At 32.8% G+C, this 20,974-nt stretch overlaps 1 protein-coding gene across 5 annotated transcripts in view; it reads right to left on the bottom strand.

Moving 5' to 3' along the window:
- The window catches only part of CEP290 (centrosomal protein 290), a 51,290-nt gene that overhangs the window by 21,986 nt on the left and 8,330 nt on the right, over window positions 1-20,974 (bottom strand). For all 5 annotated transcript variants that reach the window (XM_042793393.1, XM_042793396.1, XM_042793395.1 and 2 more), the window contains 16 exons: window positions 20,211-20,334; window positions 19,505-19,677; window positions 18,828-18,990; window positions 18,064-18,164; window positions 17,884-17,971; window positions 17,297-17,409; window positions 14,154-14,238; window positions 12,992-13,134; window positions 12,303-12,467; window positions 11,195-11,344; window positions 10,072-10,187; window positions 7,764-7,866; window positions 4,917-5,147; window positions 4,202-4,375; window positions 3,106-3,217; window positions 2,075-2,280 (listed from right to left, as the gene is read on the bottom strand). In XM_042793393.1, coding sequence (XP_042649327.1) covers window positions 2,075-2,280; window positions 3,106-3,217; window positions 4,202-4,375; window positions 4,917-5,147; window positions 7,764-7,866; window positions 10,072-10,187; window positions 11,195-11,344; window positions 12,303-12,467; window positions 12,992-13,134; window positions 14,154-14,238; window positions 17,297-17,409; window positions 17,884-17,971; window positions 18,064-18,164; window positions 18,828-18,990; window positions 19,505-19,677; window positions 20,211-20,334 — 2,247 coding nt within the window. The remainder of the gene's footprint in view (window positions 1-2,074; window positions 2,281-3,105; window positions 3,218-4,201; window positions 4,376-4,916; window positions 5,148-7,763; window positions 7,867-10,071; window positions 10,188-11,194; window positions 11,345-12,302; window positions 12,468-12,991; window positions 13,135-14,153; window positions 14,239-17,296; window positions 17,410-17,883; window positions 17,972-18,063; window positions 18,165-18,827; window positions 18,991-19,504; window positions 19,678-20,210; window positions 20,335-20,974) is intronic.

Below are 20,974 nucleotides of genomic sequence, written 5' to 3'. Positions count from 1 at the left end.
AATGGTATCTTAAGCACACAACTGCTCCTAATGCTGCAAAGAAAAAGCAGTGCCAAAAGTATCTTTTATTTCTTAGTCATTACAAAACATTGTTCAGCTGTGTTCAAAAAACAATTTCCTTTTCTCTCCGCTTAAACATCTTTTTTTTTTTGGCAGCATTGCATACACACAGGAACAGACACACAGATCGGTGCTGAACAGGATTCTAAATTAAACACAATTTTTATTAGTGAATTTTCTTAAAACTGTTAACTGCAATAACTTGCTCTTAAAATAAAATAAAAAATTAAAATAAAAAGAATAAGGCTGTAAAATCTTTAGGAAATGAACTGTCTTACTCATATATTTATATACTGTCTCATACATTAAGATTAGTAACACAAATACAGGTTATAAATGCCAAGACTCACAACCGTGTAGTAGTTCTGTTCTTTCTAAAAAGACCTTTCATAATTAAGTGATATTCTTCCAAGCAGCCTGATTTTTCAAGTTGATTATTAAATACTGAGTAACCAATGTTTCAATTCAAACCAAAGAGTATTAAGAAAAGACAGATATCTGAAAAGCATTAGGCAACATATAGAAGCCTCAGGAATTAATTCAGTAAATACAGTTGTGACAGATTAAACTGATATCGCTCCTTAATAAAATAACTTATTTCCTAAACAAACAAAGTGTAGTGCATGTTATTATCTGCACTTCACATATCTGAGGCAGTGGTACCTCTAAAACTATCAGTCCTGTTGAAGTACATTCATGAGTTTAGGAGACGTCTACTAGACTTCTTCTAGTTACAAGTTCTTAAACTGGTATCATAACTTTCATTAATTACCTTAGCACAGTCTTGTTTTGTCCCTCTATCCCTCTCTCTCTAGCAATGATGCTAGATTAGGAGGCACTGACAACAGCAGTATATGAAACACAAAAATGTATGTCCTGGAGCCACAGAATTAAGGAAAAAAAGGGATGCACAGAGGAACTAATAAGAAAAAAATGTGGCATTAGGAGTTCATCGGCTCAGAATGAAGGAAGACCAGTAGATGTAAATCAATCTCAAGACAGATAACAATATATGCAAAAGTGAAAAAGAAAATGTGATTCTAGGGTGCATTACCTGAAGTATTTCTAAATGGAATAAAAGAAATCATGACATCAGAAAAGGCTTTAATAATACTGCTGCTGAAAAGTTTTATATGCTTCCAGTGATTCCATGTCACAAATTAATTCAGATCAAAACACTATAACAAACACTACTAAAACAACAGAGAAATGGGGAGTCAGGTAACAGCAATCTAAAACAGCTATACCAAAGTCTAGCATGGCACAAGAAGTGAGAATGAATACAATCTATCAACATTCCTACCAGCATCACTATTGTTTTTCTTCCCTTGCATTTAAGTTATAGGCCAATACCGGCAGGAGAATCAATGCGTACAATTGCCTGTAAATAAATTAGTCTGAAAATGATATAAAGTCTCCTACTATTAAATAATGAATTTGCATAGCAGACTTCAAATATGAATAGTGGGGACAAAAAAATCTAAGAAGATTAAGACTGATATGACAGGAATACTAAGGATCCTCAGCTTCAATGACACGTGACTTCTTTTCCTATATTATAGACATTTGACATCTGATAGAAGACATAGCCAGTCTGTAACAGAATCATGACACTATCATTTGCAAATGGGATGCAAAGATCTAACATTTTTTGAATCATTGGTAATTAAGGGAAGATTAGCAGAAAAGGGATCATATGAATTAGACACAAGAAATAACAGGTTAAGAACAGTTTTTTCTAGGATTCTGCTGAAAAACTAGCAAACTATCTGTCAAGATGTTCATTGTGTTTTACATAAATTAACTAATATTTGGAAAAAACTGACAAATTCATTAGTTCTATTTTCTACAAATGTCCTGTGCATGCAAAATTGCAGCTCTTAAAGGCAGCTATATTTTGCCTCATAAGCTTATTTGCCAGTTGTGATACAAAATAGATTAATACTTTTTGAAAAGCTGAAAAATATGCTTTGAAGATGTGACAAATTATGCTGTTAAATGTCAACAGATTTACCTCAGCAAATTTTGTTTCCAATTCAAAATTACGTTCTTCTATTTGCTTTATAGTATTCCTTAAATGTTCATACATTCGTTGTGAATGTTCTGCTCTCTGTCTTTCATTCAGTTCCTTCATTTCCAACATTGTGATTTTCTTAGAAATGGACAAAATCTCACTGTTCGTTATTGCTTTTGTAGCCTTGTCCATGGCATTGTCATCCCCTACGTGAAAAAATATTTAAGTTAGGGAAGACACAAGCTGATTCAACTATGAAAATTATTTGCACCATGAAACAGAACATGAGTTTTGCTTTATCTCTGTCAGATAAACTTTATCAAAACACCTGTATTTCTTTTTTAAACTGGAGGCATGGTTATATCTTGCCTTACTATGTGTTGGAAAATTGTTTAATTTGAATAAAATATTATTATCAATTATAAATGGGAATATCTGCAACCATGGTTATTGAGACTGATAACTGTTTTCAGTGTAGTCTTTCACTTTATCCTTAATTCAGCTGGTAAATCTTCAGGAAATTTTAATTAAAATCTGTAAAATAAAGAGATGTGGATGAGTTTCTCCTGAATAATGGGAGTGTAAACTGTACACAAAGAAACCCCAGCTGTCAAGAAAATCTACTTTGTTACAGAGCATGAAACCAGGAAAAAGAAATCATTTTCCTGATAACTTATGAAGTACTTTCACTGACAATCATGTTAGACCATATTAAACCAAAATCAAGTGATGTTGCTTTACAAGTCCCAGCTTTTAAACCCTTGACCCAGTAACCTAAGAAAAATCAACATGGAACAATTTCCAGAGGAAAATACCAAACTTGGTTTTGATCAAATAGATGATTAAAATGAAACAAACTAAAAATCAAAGAAAAAAATCACCCCCCATAAATAAAGACTGTTAATGAAAGATACAAGATAGTTTTGACTTTTTTGTTTAAGATACATTGAAGTTAAAACATTTTAAAATACTACTTTTACACAGGACATACCATTTGATTTTTAATGTTGCAATATAACTTTCATACTTGCCCAGTTTAGTCATCTGTTCCCAAGCCTGTTCAACAGTGTGAAGTTTCTCTTTTGTGATCTCCAGTTCCTTATTCAATAAATTTATCTGTGCTTTCAAGGATTCATTCTCACGCTATATGACAAAAAAGTTGAAACATAACAGCAAACTATTTAACTGTAGGAGGCTTGATGTTTTGTATCTATAAGATCTTTCAAATTAACAGATTTTACCGATGCACAACCCATAATCTACATATATGGCAACAGAAGAGCGTAAATTCCCTCCTAAGTGTCAAAATGTTAGTTTTTGCATTCTATGTTATATCTTACTGGGAACTAGTATTACTGTGAGTATTTATCTTGGACTATTATTTCTGACATGAATGAACAGTGGGAGGCAGTAACATATCTTTCAAGCCAGCTTCATAGCTCTTGAAAAGAAGCTCCCATCTACTTGAGACTAAAAATTCAAAGGAATAGTTACATATCTGCAGTCCCTACCACATTTTGCAAACATATGGTGAACAATCTTTGGTTATTTACCTTTTTTTGGAAGTAAAATTCCAAACGTTTACTGCCTTTTGGAACTGAACATTTTGTTCTTGTAAGTCAGGAATTAGTAAGAGCACTTACTTTGAGAGAAAGCTTTGAAAGTGTTTACACTCATTCTATTTTCCTTATGACCTACAAAACTGAAGATGAGAGCAAATATTCCTTCTGCCAGCCTTGTTTTGATAATCAAAGAGCTAAAAATACTCTGTGAGAGAATATACCCAGAGCTTATCTTAAAAAGCAAACAAACAAAACAAACAAACAAACAAACCCACCAAAACAACTAAAACCAATGCTTTTATGTATGCCCATTGAAATAAAATCTGGGATTCTATGTATGCTTCTTAATCCACTGAGAAATACCAGGTAAGCAAATTAAAATTTGATACCAACAGTAAGACTGGCTCAAACATCTCACACCCACTATGGAACTGTTATAATCAGCAGTTCTAGCGCTGGGACTTCTGTTCTATCTTTCTATTAAGTGAGAACAAAAAACAATGCAGAATGAATATATAATGAGGGGTTTTTTTCCCTTAGGGTTCAAGCATAACACAAATATTACCTTCATGTGTTCCATGTTTGTTGTCCGTTGGACGAGCACGTTATCTTTCTGTAACATATCTCTGTATTTAGCAGTTAACGCGTTATACTGCTTATTAGCCAGCTCTAGCTCAGACAACGGCACGCTACCATCCAAAACTTTTTGCAGAGCTGCAATCTTAAAGCTAGCCATTTCCTATGAAAATAATCAACACAATAGGTTAACTAAATTCTCCTGGATCTTTAAATAGAAAAATTAAAATTACTCCATGGCAAAAGAATACCACTCAATACAGTGCTTTAGAACTGATTTATTTTACTAAATTACTGTTAATCTATATAAATTGCTTGCAAAAAACATTGGCAAAATTTTTCTGGTATTGCAGCTCTCTGGTTAATTTTATCAATAGTTGCCTCTCAATCATAAGGCACTGTCAAAAACATATTTTATAAAGATGAGTTAATGCAGGCCTTAGCAACCTGCAAGTCCAAAAAGTAAGATTTTCTTTCATATGACACTTTCAATAAAAATAACTTGTTGAAGCAACTTCAGAAGGGGAAAACTGACAGGTTTTATATTATGATGCTTATTTAAATACAAAGAATGTTTTCACAAAATTTAACAAGCATTTGGGTAATGCATTCAAGACACTAGTACTGCCTCAATTTTAAAAAAAGTGTGTTTATTGCCAAATTGTAGAAATAAAAATGCGTACTATTACTAATATAAACTATACCTTGAATCGTTGCAAGTTTCCAATCTTCCCTATAACTGCAGTCTCCATATGTGTTATTTCACCCTTTAGTCTTTCGTTTTCTCTTCTAAGATGCCGTTCCATTTCAAGTAAAGTGGTATACTGCCTTGTTAGTGACCTTTCATTAATTCGTAAAACCGTTATTTTCCTATTGTTTTCTGCAAGTACTTTTTTTGTTTCATCAGGATCCAGCTGAAGTGCACTGAGTAAATTCTGTAAAATAATTTTTTAAATAAGAACCTTGTACAGAAATATGGTGAAACTCACCTACACAGACAACATTTCTTGTATATTTTTTAATTTACGTGTAAAAATTCCATTAATCTGTCTGAAATAATTTTTTTTGCTAATAAAACATATACACACATTCAACACATGAATAATCATACAACCTTCTATTATAAGAACAGAAAAAAAAAAAATCTTCAAAGTCATTAGTTTCTGAAGAACAGAAGCTAAGTACATCTCACTAACTGGAATTTTAGTTAGTGCTGACATTTTCAGAATTTAGAACAAAAATAATTCTCTTCATTCACTGTCATCAATCTTCCCCCTCTTTTACTAGAATCAAAGCAAATATATTGGAACAATTTTCTAATCCAAATAGAATCCCTGTGGTTCCTAACAAACATTAATAATGTCCTACTATGAGGACCAATCCACTATTTGTAAAGTAACCACAGCACCCCTCCTATGGAAACATGCGTGGTTTTGTGTATATGTGTGTACGTACACACATGTGTTTACATGCATGTATAAATCCAAGGAGGGGCGGGAGGGGGTGTGTGGGGTGTGTGGAGAAGGAACTACAGCAACTCAGGTTGAAGAAGGTGTGTGGTGCTTTAGCTTTGTTGTTGAACACATCAACTTGCCAAGGAGATGGGGAGTAAAAATTGGAGCTGTAAAATCCCAGATTCCTATGAGCCTAATGAAGAAGAGTGAGTGGGTAGCTAGAAAGAAATTCAGAGTCCTGGAAACTTGAACCCATGAAAAAAATCTAGTTCTGTGACAACTGGCAAAGACTTGGCTTTTCTGACCAAGAATCCTATTTTTCTTAAGATTTTAAGAACAAACAACACATTTTCATTGATCATTCACAGTGAATTAATTTCAGAGAAATTTTTAATCTCAAAATGCTTACCTAATTCTAATCAAAATTACATGCTAACAAAAAATAATACTAAATAATAGTATGTATTTCTTATCTTTGGATAGGATGTGTTTCTGGAAACAAAAACTATTGGCAAACAGTAGTTTCTTAAAAGATCCGAGGAATACTTTGATAGTAACAGTAACGTCATAAAATTCCATTATATTTTAAAGGCATTTAAAAAACAAATCCCAGAAATATCTTAATCCTGCTACAATCTACTCCTGTGACTCTGGAAATGCAGAATAAGATACTGAACAAATTAAGTGAGATGGCGCTCATGCTTGCTCTCTCAAACTTACAGTAGAAACATCTGCAAAACAATTTCAATTTCACTTTTCTGGTAATATATTTAGCCTTAATTGCCTCAGGATACAATTATTTTGCAAATCAATTACAGCTATGAACATGATTATAAGCAGGACCAGATACCACTACAGTTACCCCTCAGCAGAAGAAAATCGTTAGAACCCAGATGTCTAAACGTAGACATCCACAGTCATTTTCAACACCTTGTGTTATCCTTGCCCTGTGTCTGCTTCTCTAAAAGGACATGTGTGTCCCATATGTCTTCTGTCATATTTGGCAGCTTTTGGTATCTGCTCAAAGACATCTGAAGCTATCTAAAATTGCCCTGCGTATGCGATTAAGCACCTGCATCAATTCCAGGAACTTTTAAATACCACCTTCTTAAAAAGTTATTTTTCAGTTTTCTTAACAGAATATTGAATTCAGTCTTGCTGTAAGTAAACCAGAACAGAAAGATGAATTCTGTTTCCTGTTTTTGTGAAACACTGATACATATGGATTAACAGGTATATATAAATAAGATGTAATTCAAAGTAAGAACCTTAATTCTTAGTATAAATTAATGTTTTCCATGGAGATGCCTGCACTGCTCCTCCTCCCAATCAAACTGCTGTTAAGAGAGAAGTGTGAGTGCAAATAGTGAGTGTGAACAGAATACCCGCAACTGTCTGAGAGGCCATTTGCTCAAAACTGAAAATGTTAAAGAGGAAGATGACCATCAACCAGACTGAAGACTAACCATAAAATTAGAGACTTGAAATAAAGTAGGCACTCCAGCCCACGGCCTGGTGGTACCAAGGACAAGTAGGGACCCACACCTTGGGTGTGTGTATGTGGCCTCCTGGGGTGATTTCTCACCACTGCATGGATTAGCAGACTGCAGGGAGGCACACAGGTACACATAACAGCAGAGCACCCCCACATGTACACAGCACCCCAGGGCACCCACAAGAGGGGTGTGTAGACAGTGGACTTGCACCCTCAGGAAAGGGGGTGTATGCTGGTAACCTGAAGGGACCAGGAGTGAATATAACTGTGTCAATGTGGACGAGTGGGATGAGAAATATTTGGGATTAATTCCTGAATGGTGTTTAGAGATTTTTAGGTCTATAGCAACATTTTGTATGTGCCTTAATATTGTGATTTACCTTTCGTATTGTTGTTGCTGATCCTGAATGTATAGTTCACTGATTGCTAGTTATTTACATTCCACTGATAAATCAGTAAAACACTTCTCTTCTGATTTGATGTGAATTGTGCAAATTTTCCCTGCAACATTCTCCCCATCTCACAAGTGACAGTACTGTATTAAAACCTCTGTTCTATGTATTAAAACCTCTTTGAAAAATAAAAGCAACAAAATTACTTACAGAATATGCCTTTATTTTTGCAGCATCCTGTTCTTTTTGCTCTTCCAGTTTTTTCTTTTCCTCTTTCATATCTTCTGATTCTTTCTGCCAGCTTTCCTTTTGACTAAAACAGTAATTAAATATTTTCATTTAGAATGATGAAAGACTTGATGATTTTTAAAGCTGTAACTAAAACAGCAACCCTGAAATATTGCAAACAAAGATACTTATTTTTGGCAGTAATGTAATTTGAAAAAGACATTATAAACTGTAAATGGATTACAGAAAATCTATCCCCTCTGTTTGGCTGCAGCTGCTTTAATGATGAAAATAATTCTTAAAGTGTCTTAGCCCTTCTTCACATGTGTACTATAGTTCAGAGATAGAGATGCCTTACTCCGCAGAAACATACACACATGGGATTTAATCTGCTTTAAACTACGCATTCGTGTACTTCATATTAATGGATTTCTTGCACTTGTCTTTATGAAGACAGGTGAAGTTTAAAACTTTGCAAATAAAACCATTTCCACTTTAAGTACCTTTCTGGAAACTCCAGGTCTCCCTTTTATAAGAAGGGAGACAAAAAACCTACTACTGGAACTTAGCATGCTGTGAGCCTGGAATCAGGCCTTTTCTTTTTGAAGCAGACTAGGCCCAGCAGATTTCAGCAGGTATTCACAACCGTGCCAGGTAATTTGGCTGTTAAGATTTACAACTAGATAAAATGGTTTCGCAAATAATCAGTGACTCTTTCAATAACTGTTTCCTTTGCATGAAGAACTTGTAGATTCATTAGCTAAGAGAAACAACTTGAAAGGGCAACAAGGCTTCTGCAGTTCCTGAGAGACAGGATACCTAAGTTGATTTTGAAGTATTTTTAATTAATCATACAGGATGCTACAGTATGATAAGGAAAAGATTACTCGTTCGTCCTCTGATAATTTCCCACAGCATAGTAGTTGGCTTTTTTGTTGAAAGGTATCAGTTCAAATTTCCCTCAGGAAGTAGACAGAATTAAATTAAGGTTTCCCATATCCAAATTCTTCACTAAAGGTCAGACTTCTAAACAAAAGGGCAGGCAATGGCTGTAATATTGACTCAATTTTTTCAACAGTTTTGCAGATCTTTCATTCTACTGCATTACTTCTATTTCAGATGCATAAAGGACGTAACTTCCCACCCTAGTTTTTTTATTTCAGTGAAAAACAAAAACATAAAAAAGATTCATCTCCGTTTTGGCCCGAACTACTCTTTTCTACCCACTTTTATTTATTTATTTGGAAATAAAAAAGACTATGATCTGTTTATACACGTCTAATAAGTAATCAGGGTATTTAAGAAGTAGCATTTTCAAAGAAGATCTCTTTGTTTCTTCCATAGTGGAAGAAAATGGAGGAAAAGGAAAGAAAATGCTCTGAAAGTAAATCTTTATGAGATGCCAAGTCAAAGAATCTCCTTCACTAACTTCAATCTGTAACAGGTTTCCAGAAGGAGACTTGAATCATCATTTTATTCATGTAACTGTAGATATCTAATCTAGTAGTAAATGAGGCAGTATATTATAGCCTCATTTATTTTCAAAATATAGCCTCAAATATTTTCAAAAAGCTGATAGCTTTAATGCCTCAAATAGAGATAATGTTATCCGGGAAGACTTAACTGATTCAAAATACAAACAGAAGGTCCTAAAAGATAAAACGCCCTTATTCCAAAAGCTGTCCAGTCATTGTTCATCCAATCTAGAGAGGACACAACTAATACTCTATTAATTGAAGAACCCAAATCACCATATGCATCTCTATGCTCCTAACAGATGAATATCCTTTTTCTTGACCATAAGAAGAATTTTATAGAAATTAGATTCAATGAAGCATATATAGGAACTAAGGATCTGAAAGAAAAACAACTATGAAGTCCTGATGATCTGAAATTTTGCGACAGAGATCTCTGACTGTATTTGGATAACAGTTTTATTTCTTTTCCACTCAGAAAAACTGTTAGGATCCACACTTGAAAGCAAAAGAAAATGAGACTAAAGAGTCTGTAATACAAGGTTCTAATAAAACACCAGCTACTGGATACAGAAAACCCAATGCAATCCTCATTATAAAGTATGAAATATAAAAAAAGTCCAGCAGAAAATGTTTTTGTAAGAGTTTTCGGAATCTTTACAGGACTAAATAAAATATATCTGCAGTCCATATGCAAGAAAAATAGCATTTATGACATTAACCAAAAAACTATTTCAACACAGCAGCAAATCTTGTATTCAAAATTATTAAACATTTGGATAGTTGAACTTTCATCATTCATTAGAGAACTATACCTTTGATATTCTTTATACAGCAAGCCTTGTTGATGACGAATTACTGCAAATTTTCGCTTGTAGTCTTCTACTGCATCTTCTAATTGTTTAAGTAACTGTTCTTTATTTTCCAGTTCCTAAAGAGTATTTTCCAAATAAAAATATCAAGGTGATTAATATAGGTTTTAAATGTGAAAGGATTAATCGAAATGCCAGTTGTCCCTTGTGATTTTCATGATAGATGCTTCTGTCATGAACTGTGTGAACCACAGATAAAAAAATGTGGATTTTCTTTAGAAGCAACAGATGAAAAAAAGTCCAATAAACTTTGGCATTTGTATTAATAGGTGTGAAATAATGCATAATTGCACTGTGGATTACAGCCCTCAAAGTTCAAACCACCATGACATGTTGTGAGCACACAAATATTGAGAATCTAACTGGAAAGAGAGGTTTTCTTCTCATGTTCCCAAATACTCTTCTATTTTATAATCATATACAGTTGAAAAATATTCTCTAATCAACAAAAGTGATAAAAGACAGAATAAAATAATTTAATAATAATAAAGAGGTAAGTTCTTTTTTCTCCAATTTGCAAAGAGTCGTCTTTACTGTATGCTTGTCTGGTATGCTTCCCATGGGAATCACTGGCTTTGGTTTCAATGTATTGATGCCTCTTTTTACAAATGTTGACGTATTTTTGACAAATAATGGGATGAAAATTCATATGGTAAATAAATAGAGACCATTGCTGTATAAAGAAAAACTGTTCAGAGTAGGATTTGCACGTGCAGACTCAGGTGTGGAATCCAGACAGCAGTAAGACAGAATTTCTAATAGAAAGAGCGCAACTGAATAAGTAGAAGGACGAGCATGCAAATATTTAGATCAAAACTCAGATTTAAAACAAAAAAATCTGAATTGTTGTAAAAAAATGTAATTAAGTATTACCTTTCAGGTTTACAACAAAGCAAAATACTTACAGTTTTAATAACCAGAACAGCCCAAAGAGTTTACTGGATGTCAGAACATCAAAATAATTTTGGAGAGTATTCCTATGTCTATACTATGGCATGGTACTATATTTTGGTGGAATTAGTTGTATGTTACAAATATTCTTGACATAAAGGAGTAAATGGGTTACCTGTATAAGATGTATTAAATATTCATTCAGGGAATTAATCATATTAACACTTGAAGGAACCATTCCTTCTGGAAGATTCACTGTTTGGAAGACAGCAGTGGCACCTTCTGACTGACTTAATAAGTGAATTTCATTTTTTAGTTGTGCAATCTAAAGAAAATAAACAAAAACATAAAGAAGTATCTCTTGCTACTCTATTAAAAAAAAAATACAACTGATGGAAAATACATTGTTTTCTTGTGCTGTAGCAGTTTTTATTAACAATTTCACTTCCACTTCCACTCTAAAGCATTCAAACACTCTTTAAAGTAACCTTTTAAAAATGCTGTGATTTCATAAATCTTTAAATGCATAATATCTTAAGCCAAATTTACCAAATGACTCCAGTGATTAGGGCAGCATTGTATATCTGAGGATTCACCACAGTTTTATTCCGAATTGTTTAAAACACAGTTTCTATTCTGTATAAAAAGGTGAAATTTGGAAAGAATTATTACAATGGTTATTTGATGGTTTATTCTAAACCTTTGCCTTTTCATTGAACTTCTTAAAAGCTCCCTGGTTCTTTACTCTAACAGTACAAAAACCACTATTTTAGAATATTAGTTACTGTCAAATCTTTTTGCATCACCAAAGCTGTTTTAAAACGCAAATGTAAATTTGGCTTCTTGTAAGATAATACTCCATTCCTCATTCTTGCCCTGGAAGAAGCATTCCACAGAATCAACTGTACAACTTAAAACAAGATATAGCATTTTAGAGAATGATTCATCAGTTTAGAACACTTAATCTCTGTTACTTATTTATAAATAACAAATGCAAGACTACTGGCTTTTTGAAGAAATAAATCTGGGGCCCAAAAGATATACATGCTTGGTGTTTAACATAACAAGATATTCTAAGGATAAAGTAACGTTAAGAAGAGTAAGATCCAAAATTAAAATTGAGAAATTGGTAGATCAAATACATAAATTTAATTAAGATTTGTATAATTATACTGTTTACATAAGCTAAATTCATTATCTTATAGATTGTATGGTTTTGTTCTAACTTACAAGAGCAGCCACTTTTCAAGTACAAAATAAATTGTATAAAATACAGTATATACCTTTTCATTTGCATTTGATAGCTGATTAGAGAAATTTGTTGCCTCCTTCTGAGTCTGTTTCAGTTCCTGTCTTAATTCTTCATTTCGTCCTGTAAGCTGGTCAACCTGAGCTTTCAAGTGCACACTAGCATCAAAGATTCCCTCTGAATTCTTTGACTCCATTGCCTAATGCAGTAAATATTTAATTAACAGAGAAAAAGTGCAGAGAAGCTTTGTTTTTTTCATAATAAACTGGAGCCCTCAAGTTTAGACCGCATGAAATCAACAAATGCATGAAATTTTAACATTTTTAAATCTACTTATCAGTTTCTTTATGGTATATAAGCCATAAACTATGATATAAATGGTTATATTTTCCTGTAAAAACATTATTTTTTTGGTAAGATGTTTGAATAAATAATTTTTCTTAAACATTTACTGCATGTCCTATAGAGATAAAAGACATGCAAATGAACTTTTCTTTAAGCTTTATGACTGGGACAAGAAACTTGCGAAAGATATTTTCATACTATTCAGCTGAAGATTTTTCTTTTTTTTCTAATTCTTATTGGCAATCTCTTGTTGCTGTGTATTTTTCATTTGCATTTTTAAAGAGCTGTCACACTATGTACTCCTACATGTAACTAAGGAAGCTGCTATTTGATTATACAATCACCCAACAACTGAGGAGGGAAAAAAGAAAGCCTTACGTTAACTAAACGATCCAGACTAGGGATTATTATGGCTGTTTCTCCTCCCTTCACACTAGGATCCTTCTGCATTTCCTTGACAGCTTGCAGTATTTCTTTCATTCCTTGTTCAAGTTGTTTATTCTCTTCTGACAATTCTTTTACTGTAACAAAAATTGTAAATGTGTCTAAAAGCACTGACAAATGATTTAAGGCTTCCTAGGACATTTCATCATAATACTTGTTGATTTGGTATATAAAAAGCATGTTCATATTATATATAATCAATTAGGAAGTTAAAAGTAGAGCTGCTAGGAATATCGAGAGTGTATTTTGCTGGAGAAATACCAACAAAATTAAATGCTTCATGGAACCCAGGATTGAACTGAAAAATTTGGAACAGTTTGAGCAGTTTCACCAAAACTATTTTGAAAAGTCAAAAAGAATTTTTAGAGTTCACATTCTCTGGAAAAAAATAAGATTCTTGTCTAGAGAAATTAGCATTATTTTTATTTCAGAGTTTTCAAGCAGTGCACTTCAGCTAACAGACATATATACGTATGCAGCAAGTAGGTTTAATTCCCCAGCAATTCTTTGGAGCCAGAAAAGCACTACAATTACACAAGTAAATTGTATAACTGTTATAATTGGGATCACTCACAGACTTAAAGTCCTTATTAGGTCTGATTCAGGAAGGAAAAACAGGAGAGATCCTACTTCAATGTATTTAGTGTGAATATATGTTTCATGTACTATCACTACTTTAAGTTTAAAATTAGCAACACTATAATTGTATTTATACATACGCACACAAAGATATACACTAATACAAACACAAAATTAAGAAAACAAAACAACAACAAACAATTAATGAGAATTCAAAGAATTTCCAATTCAATAAATACCATTTACATTCATTGTTTTGAAGTCATTGTGTTCACACCCAGATCAATTCACAATAATTTCCACAGTTCAGAAGTATATCAGAACTACTGTATGATAACCTTCTAGGTACACAGCAAATTCAATTATTGTAAAAGATACCAAAGTAAAATGCATTTGAAACAGAAACTGTGAAGTCAGATATTTGTGATCACAATTACAGAAACAGAACAACTAAATAAGCAAACTTTTTGCAGGTACCTGATAATATTCCCTAGTTATAAAACAGGTTGTAACTTACATTTAGATTGAAATTTGGCTATTACAGTCCTATTCTTCTCCAAATCTCTCTCTCTCATGCTTAATTCATTGGCAAGATACTCATTCTAAAGAAAAGGTCAAAGAAGATTCAAAAATTACAATTCAGGAATTTTACTATTAGAATTTGCATAAGACTGTGGTTAAATGAGAATAAATGCTTGAAAAGATTGCTAATCCATATATATTCAACAGTGAAATTACACATCATGTAAACTAAAACGAAATGTTATAAAGAAGGCAACAATCTTCACATCAACAAGACTATCAGGAAAAAAGTTATTTAAACCATGAATAAACTTTATATAAATATTTATCCTGGGTTTTTTTAAACCCTGTACTACCTGGACTGTCTGACTTCTGCATCTTTCAAGATTTAATTCTGTGTAACTATTTAGCAAACTCTTGATCAACAAATCTCTGGATATCTGCTCATTCTAAAACAAAAATCCAACAGTAAGTTATTAGTATAGGATTCTAACTCCATTTGTATACAAAAAAATATTTCCAAGACTTATCTTCCAAAATATAAAAAAAACCCACTACTTATTTTCTACTGAAAATGCAATTAGTAGGCATTATTCATTCTACAGCTTGTCTAACACAGTATTTGAAGAGAAATCACAGCAGCAAAGCATACTCCTGTAGCATGGAAAAACTTGTATAATTGCAAAAAGTCTGATGTATATAGACACATACTTTCCACTGATCAATTACATAGCTCAACAGGCTCAACAAAAATGACAGCAGTTCCACAACATTTCAGTTAAAGATATGAAAGACCTATTTGCTTATCTTATACATTGTAACCATTATGTTTCCTCATCACACTCTTTGATGGTTTCTCCCCAACAAAAAATACACACACTCTAATTTTAGCAATCTAATGTTCTAATCCCAGCCTTTTTTGGAGTAAATCTGGAGTAAGCCTTCATGAAAATTTCCCAGTCCACATATGAGTCTCCTGCCTGAAATGCAACAGCAACAGAGATGGTTCCACTGGAAGAATTATACAAGATGTATCCCATATAACACGGTCTAGAGAAACATATATTCTTGGGTCATGCAACAGTTGCAACAGCCTGGTACAGACCAAAGTCTGTGAGACTCTGAGGGACTGGCTTGATCCATGCCTCAAATGTATCTCTAGCAATCAAAGCTATGTCCTCCACTATACAGAAACTAACACAGCATTTCAAGGAACCACTTCAGGAAGCTACCAGTGACTAATTTTTTTTAATATGATTTATTGTGTGAACAAAAGAAACCACAACAAGCATCCTGAAATCAACCCATTCATTCACTGACCATAAAGAAGTTTTCAAAAACCCATTTGAGAACCTAAAAGATTTTATTATTAGACATCATTTTAATAAGTAATGGAATTTTTCATTGGAAATATTTTTATCTGAAAATATATACACATTATCTTTCTCAGTGGGCAGGGAAGAGGATAAAAGGATAGAATCACCAGCTCAGGAACTTCCCAGAAGGAAAGGCCTTTCTCTATTCCAAAAGTCTAACTTTACACTCTCTGTTCTCTCCGGAGGTAGGAGATACCCTCTAGTTAAAAAACATCTGCATCGTTTAACAGGAATCTCATCTTCTATCTTTCATACCAAAAGACTGATTCAGTCCCTACTTCATTCAACTAACGTATGTAAATTACCATGTATGTTTCTCTGTATTTATTTAAAAAAAAAAAAATAATCCTCAAACTATGCTGTTTAAAATACAGTTCCAACAACTGATTTTTATGAGATGCAAGGCTGTATGCACTAATAAGAAAAGTGATGAGTACTTTGTTTACACAGACATGTGTAAGGTCTTAGAATAAAAACTGCTTTCTTCACACCCATCTACATGCAAGTGCACAGGTGTTTTGCAAACTTCTTCCACCAGCAGAATTAAAATATATGCCTACATTTTTCAACCCTATGTCAACAAATAAACTGCAAATTAATGACTTGGCACTTTTTTTATGAAAAAAAAAAAAAAAAAATCCCAATTCTATAAGAACTATCCTTTAAAGCTTCAATTAATAAAGATGAAAGTAACCTAACACATTTTTATTATTTGAATTTATCTTCTAACTATCTGCAATAGATATAAACATACACATACTATAAAGGTATCTCACCTGTAATCTAAGAAGGGCTAATTCTCTCCTCAATTGCTCTATGACATTTTCAACAGGATCTACCTGACCCAAGTGTTCTGACTGTCCATTCTCAAGTCCACTTTCCACAGTTTTTACTTTCAGCAATTCTCTTGGGCATTTCTTTCCTTCTCTGTCTTCTTGAAAGGTAGTTAGATTAGAAAATTTTACTTGCAAAGAGTCTTGCTTATCATTCAATGTCATTATTTGTGTTTTGTGCGTTGCTGGCTTTCCAAGAGCAGAGGCACAAGGAATCAGAGAGTTTTTCCTGAGAGATAGTCCTGGGCAAAAATTTTCCTGACCTGTTTGGTCTGAATTAGAAGCTATGGATACTTGCTTCTGAAAAGATGGTTTGTTTATGTAATTTCGGTTATTTACCTCTGAAGTCTGACACACTCGCTGATAATCAGAAAATGAATCTGTGTAATCTAATTGTAAGTCTTTTGACATTTCTATATTGTCTGTATGATCTGTTATCCCTAATGCCCGTAAAAATTGTAGCTCTGGTGATATGAAAAGCTCTTTTATACTAAGAGTTTCAGAATTACAGTTTTCATTAACTAGTTGCCACTCAGTCACATGTTTTGAACCTAAATGAACCGAAGAAGTATTTCTATTTTTTTCCAAGTTATCTAAATTCTCAGGTATGCCAGATGGTCTTCTAGGCAGATTTCCCACAGCCTTACTGTTCTCTGCTACATCTTTCTCTGACTTCAGAAGTCTAACTGGCACTTCTCTATCTGCAAGTGTGTTTCTCCTTTCCATGTTACACAAGCTGCTAGCCTATATTCACAAACAATATAGAATATTCATTAGTCTTCTAAAAAAATTACAAATCATTAATTTTTTTAAAAGCAGTTAATAAAAGCATCTATAGAAATATTTGAACAGATATTTACAAAATAACGTTATTTTTATTTTGAAAGAGAAATACAATAAATGACTATGAACTTGCTTTATGAACCTACCTTTGCTTTTACTTCAGCAATATCATGTCTGTTCAAGAAATCCAACTTCCTCTTACTCATTCCCTTCTCTTCAGTAAAGCTATTAGTCATCTGCACATCACCAGCATCCAACCCTAATTGCAAGTAAATGTACAAGTAATAAATTATTATGAACTTTTAATTGATCTCCAAGCAAGGGAATATGTTCCATTCAGTATATCTGAGTTCTAGTTTTCTACCTGCAAAGTAAGGAGTTGTAAACCTTTCCATCTGAGCATATTACGCTTCTCTGGGTGGTGCAGAATTTAAATTTTAAGATTTTTGAAACTCATATATTATCTAGATTTACTGGAAATCATGGTGAGATCATCCTACATCTAAGAACTGCAAACCAATGACACAACTCACAGTGATGTATTACTAGCCATCACAAGTCAGAAAGTTACAGGGCTGCAAGACTACAGAAATACAAACGCACCCACAGATTCAATGAAATATATTTAGCCTTGTAATTTAAACAAATGAGTAAATATAACATAGCTATATTAATAAGTATAGACAGCATGTTTTTGAAAGGACAGTTTATAATAATAAAAAAAAAATCCTACCTACTGTTGCAACTCTTCTTCCTTTCTCCTGAGCCAACCTACGAACCTGTTTTTTCAGTTCAAGTCTTTCCTCTTCTAGTCTTTCAATCTGCATATTGTCATTCAGAGATCAGTATTTCGTTTTGTTCAAATACATTTTTGTTATGTAGCTCTTACACAAAAATAGGATTTATCACTTGCCTCTTGCAAAAGAATCTGGTTTTCAGCTCTATATTGCTGCTGTTTCAGTATTTTGCTGTTTCTGAATTCATTTAAATCAATCATTGTCTTTGGCTCAAGACCTAAAACACAGGATATGCTCTATGATTATTCATTAAGGAGGAACATTGATGTTATTGATCACTAGAATGCAGTTAATTTAAATAAGAACATAACTGGTCAAGTAGAATTAAAAAAATTATGTTGACAATTGAATATATGTATTTTATATACGTACACACATCTTATGTTCCATGTAATAACACCAGAAGAAAGTGTAATTTTACTTCAGTTACTCAGAAACCAAAATGGAATAAAATGCCACCTAAAATTAACTATATTTATGTTTAGATCCTTCTATGTAAAAATAAACCTGTCTAAAGTTTTCTTTGTGTTATTCCATCTGGCATTACAACTTCAGTATGTTATGGTTTCTAAATACCTTATTATGAAATTGATTAAACAGTGTACAGTCAAAGAGGAATCAAAACCAAAAAAGCACTACAAAACCTATTCTCCTACTTTCTTCAGTCAAAGCAACCTGTAAGCCAAGTTTAGTCATGTACATTCAAGTTTAGTCGTGTACATTCATGCAGTTTGTCCTAACTAAAGCTACTTGCAAATATTAGCAGAATATACAAAATTACTTCCAAGTAGTTACTTAGTATAGTAAAAGATTTCCATGATATAAAGTTATTTCAATTCTTACACGACAAATAATTGAAAACCTAATGGATAGAGCATACCTAAGCGCTCTCTGAGTTCTTCATTTTCATCAAGAAAACAATTTATTTTAAGTTCAAGTTTATTGACCTCCTTAATTAATGTTTCAATCTCATGGTCTCGTATTTTGATTTGCTTTTTTAAACCTTTTATTTCAGCAACAGCCTCTTCCAAACCATATACTCCCTGTAAAAATCCAAATGGAAAGTAAAAACAAAACAACCAACAGAAGATATAACAAAAGAAATTACGAATCTGTCTTTCATCATTACAGAGATAAGAAAAAATGTTTTTCAACCTGTATCACTCTTCTGCACTAAGCTTAGTGAAAGAAGTCACTGAATAAAAAGCAGATTGTACAAATCTTTTGACTACAGAGACTCTCTGCATATTTCAAAATTGAGTCCTCTTACTAGACAATCCTTCAAAAGAATCTTATCTTGAGTGTTCAATGGACTTCAGAAGCCCACATGAATATGTTAAAACTGACAACTTGTAAAAATTTTTAAGTATGGCTAACAAATTGTAGGCAGTCAGTGAACACTAAATGTTATTGTGAAAGAAAAGAAAAGAAAAAAAAACTACATCAGAAGTCATTAATTTAATTTCTAATTAGAACATATTCAATAAAAAATGGAAGGAAAACATGATCTCCTAAAAATATGGTGAAATACCCAGTCCATTATGACAAATTCTTTACCAGTTCATAGTCTTTCATTCGTTTCAGAGCCTCAACGAGCTCTTTGTCCTTTTCTCTAGCATCTGCTTCTGCCATTTCTGCTGATTTCTCAGCATCCTTAGTTCTCTCTTCTAGCTTTTTTAACTTTTCTTGCATATCCCCAATATGATTCTGCTGAGCAAGAGATGAGTGACCTGAAAAGAAAAACCTTGATCTATTTACAGTTCAACTAGCAATTCTTGTTATCAGCCATTAAGCAAGAAAGAAACACTTCAGATGTTACAAAGGAGATCTTCATTTTCTGCTCTTTTTAACTAAGTTAACAAAAGACTACGAGACCTTTTTATTTTTCCCCCAATCATTCATTCAAATAATATTTATAAGAAGTAACTGCATCTAAATGACATCAGACTTTATTTTGAATCACATGCTATTACTACTCATTTGCAATATTGATAGAGCTGAGACCTTATATGTTATCCTCTAAAATTTACAGACCAGCTGTAATTTTATTAGGCACTGTATTACCCATAAAGCCCACTGAAGTACTGTGAATAAATTTAAACTTCACAAATGTTTAATAAATGGAAATTAACAAAAAAATTAGAAACTAATATTACTCAAATATTGCAAATATTTTTTATGTATTTTTAGAGAATAAAGAATGCACAGTAAATTTGTGGTTTCTTTTCCTTTCCATAGACATTAAAATAAATTGTCATGTTACCTTTATCTTTTTGGAGATCATATTTTAATTTCTCGATAACAAATGCATTTTGTTCCATTTCTTTGGTATACTGTTCAACTTGTTCAGTAAGCAACCTTATCTGAGCATCTCGCTCTTGCACACCCTACACACACAAAAAAAGAAGCTCCACTGAAGAATTCCTCTTTACTGACAGGCAAGCTACCAGTATAGAACACCACATAGGAAATGAAGAAATTAACAGTAGCTAATACAAAACAACTTACAGAACATCAAATATACTGTACTTACAACATAGAGTTCAGATATTATATAGAAGTTGGGTATATGAAGTCAAAGAAGGAAAAATAAAAGAAAGAGTAAAAAATAAAGCATTCAAAAAAATAATAAAAGCAATATTTTAGTATATCAATTTTAAATGGAACAGTTCTCTAACAGCTAGCCAATGTATGATGAAAAGTTTTAGACAATACATGTTTCTTATAGCTTCCTCATAAACAATTACCACTGGGAACCATGAGAGACAAGTTCAAGACGAAGGACTAACAACTCATCATACATGACACCTATATTGCATACTGCCTTTCAGCAAGTCATCCAACTTGTAAAAATTCATATCAGCCCCTGCTTTGCATGCATATACATCCATAAGTACACACAGACTGTGAAAGTGACTTCAATTTATGTTACACTATTTCTGTGCTTATACATGAATTTTAGAAATATCACAGAGAGCTTAATGTTACTTTTTGCTATGATGAACAAAAAAAAAAAAAAAAAGAGGA

This window comes from Tyto alba, unplaced genomic scaffold (assembly GCF_018691265.1).
Source record: "Tyto alba isolate M040663 unplaced genomic scaffold, T.alba_DEE_v4.0 Super-Scaffold_2, whole genome shotgun sequence".
NCBI lineage: Eukaryota > Metazoa > Chordata > Aves > Strigiformes > Tytonidae > Tyto > Tyto alba.
The sequence above is the reverse complement of the archived record's forward strand: the minus strand, read 5'-3'. Positions and strand labels throughout refer to the sequence as shown.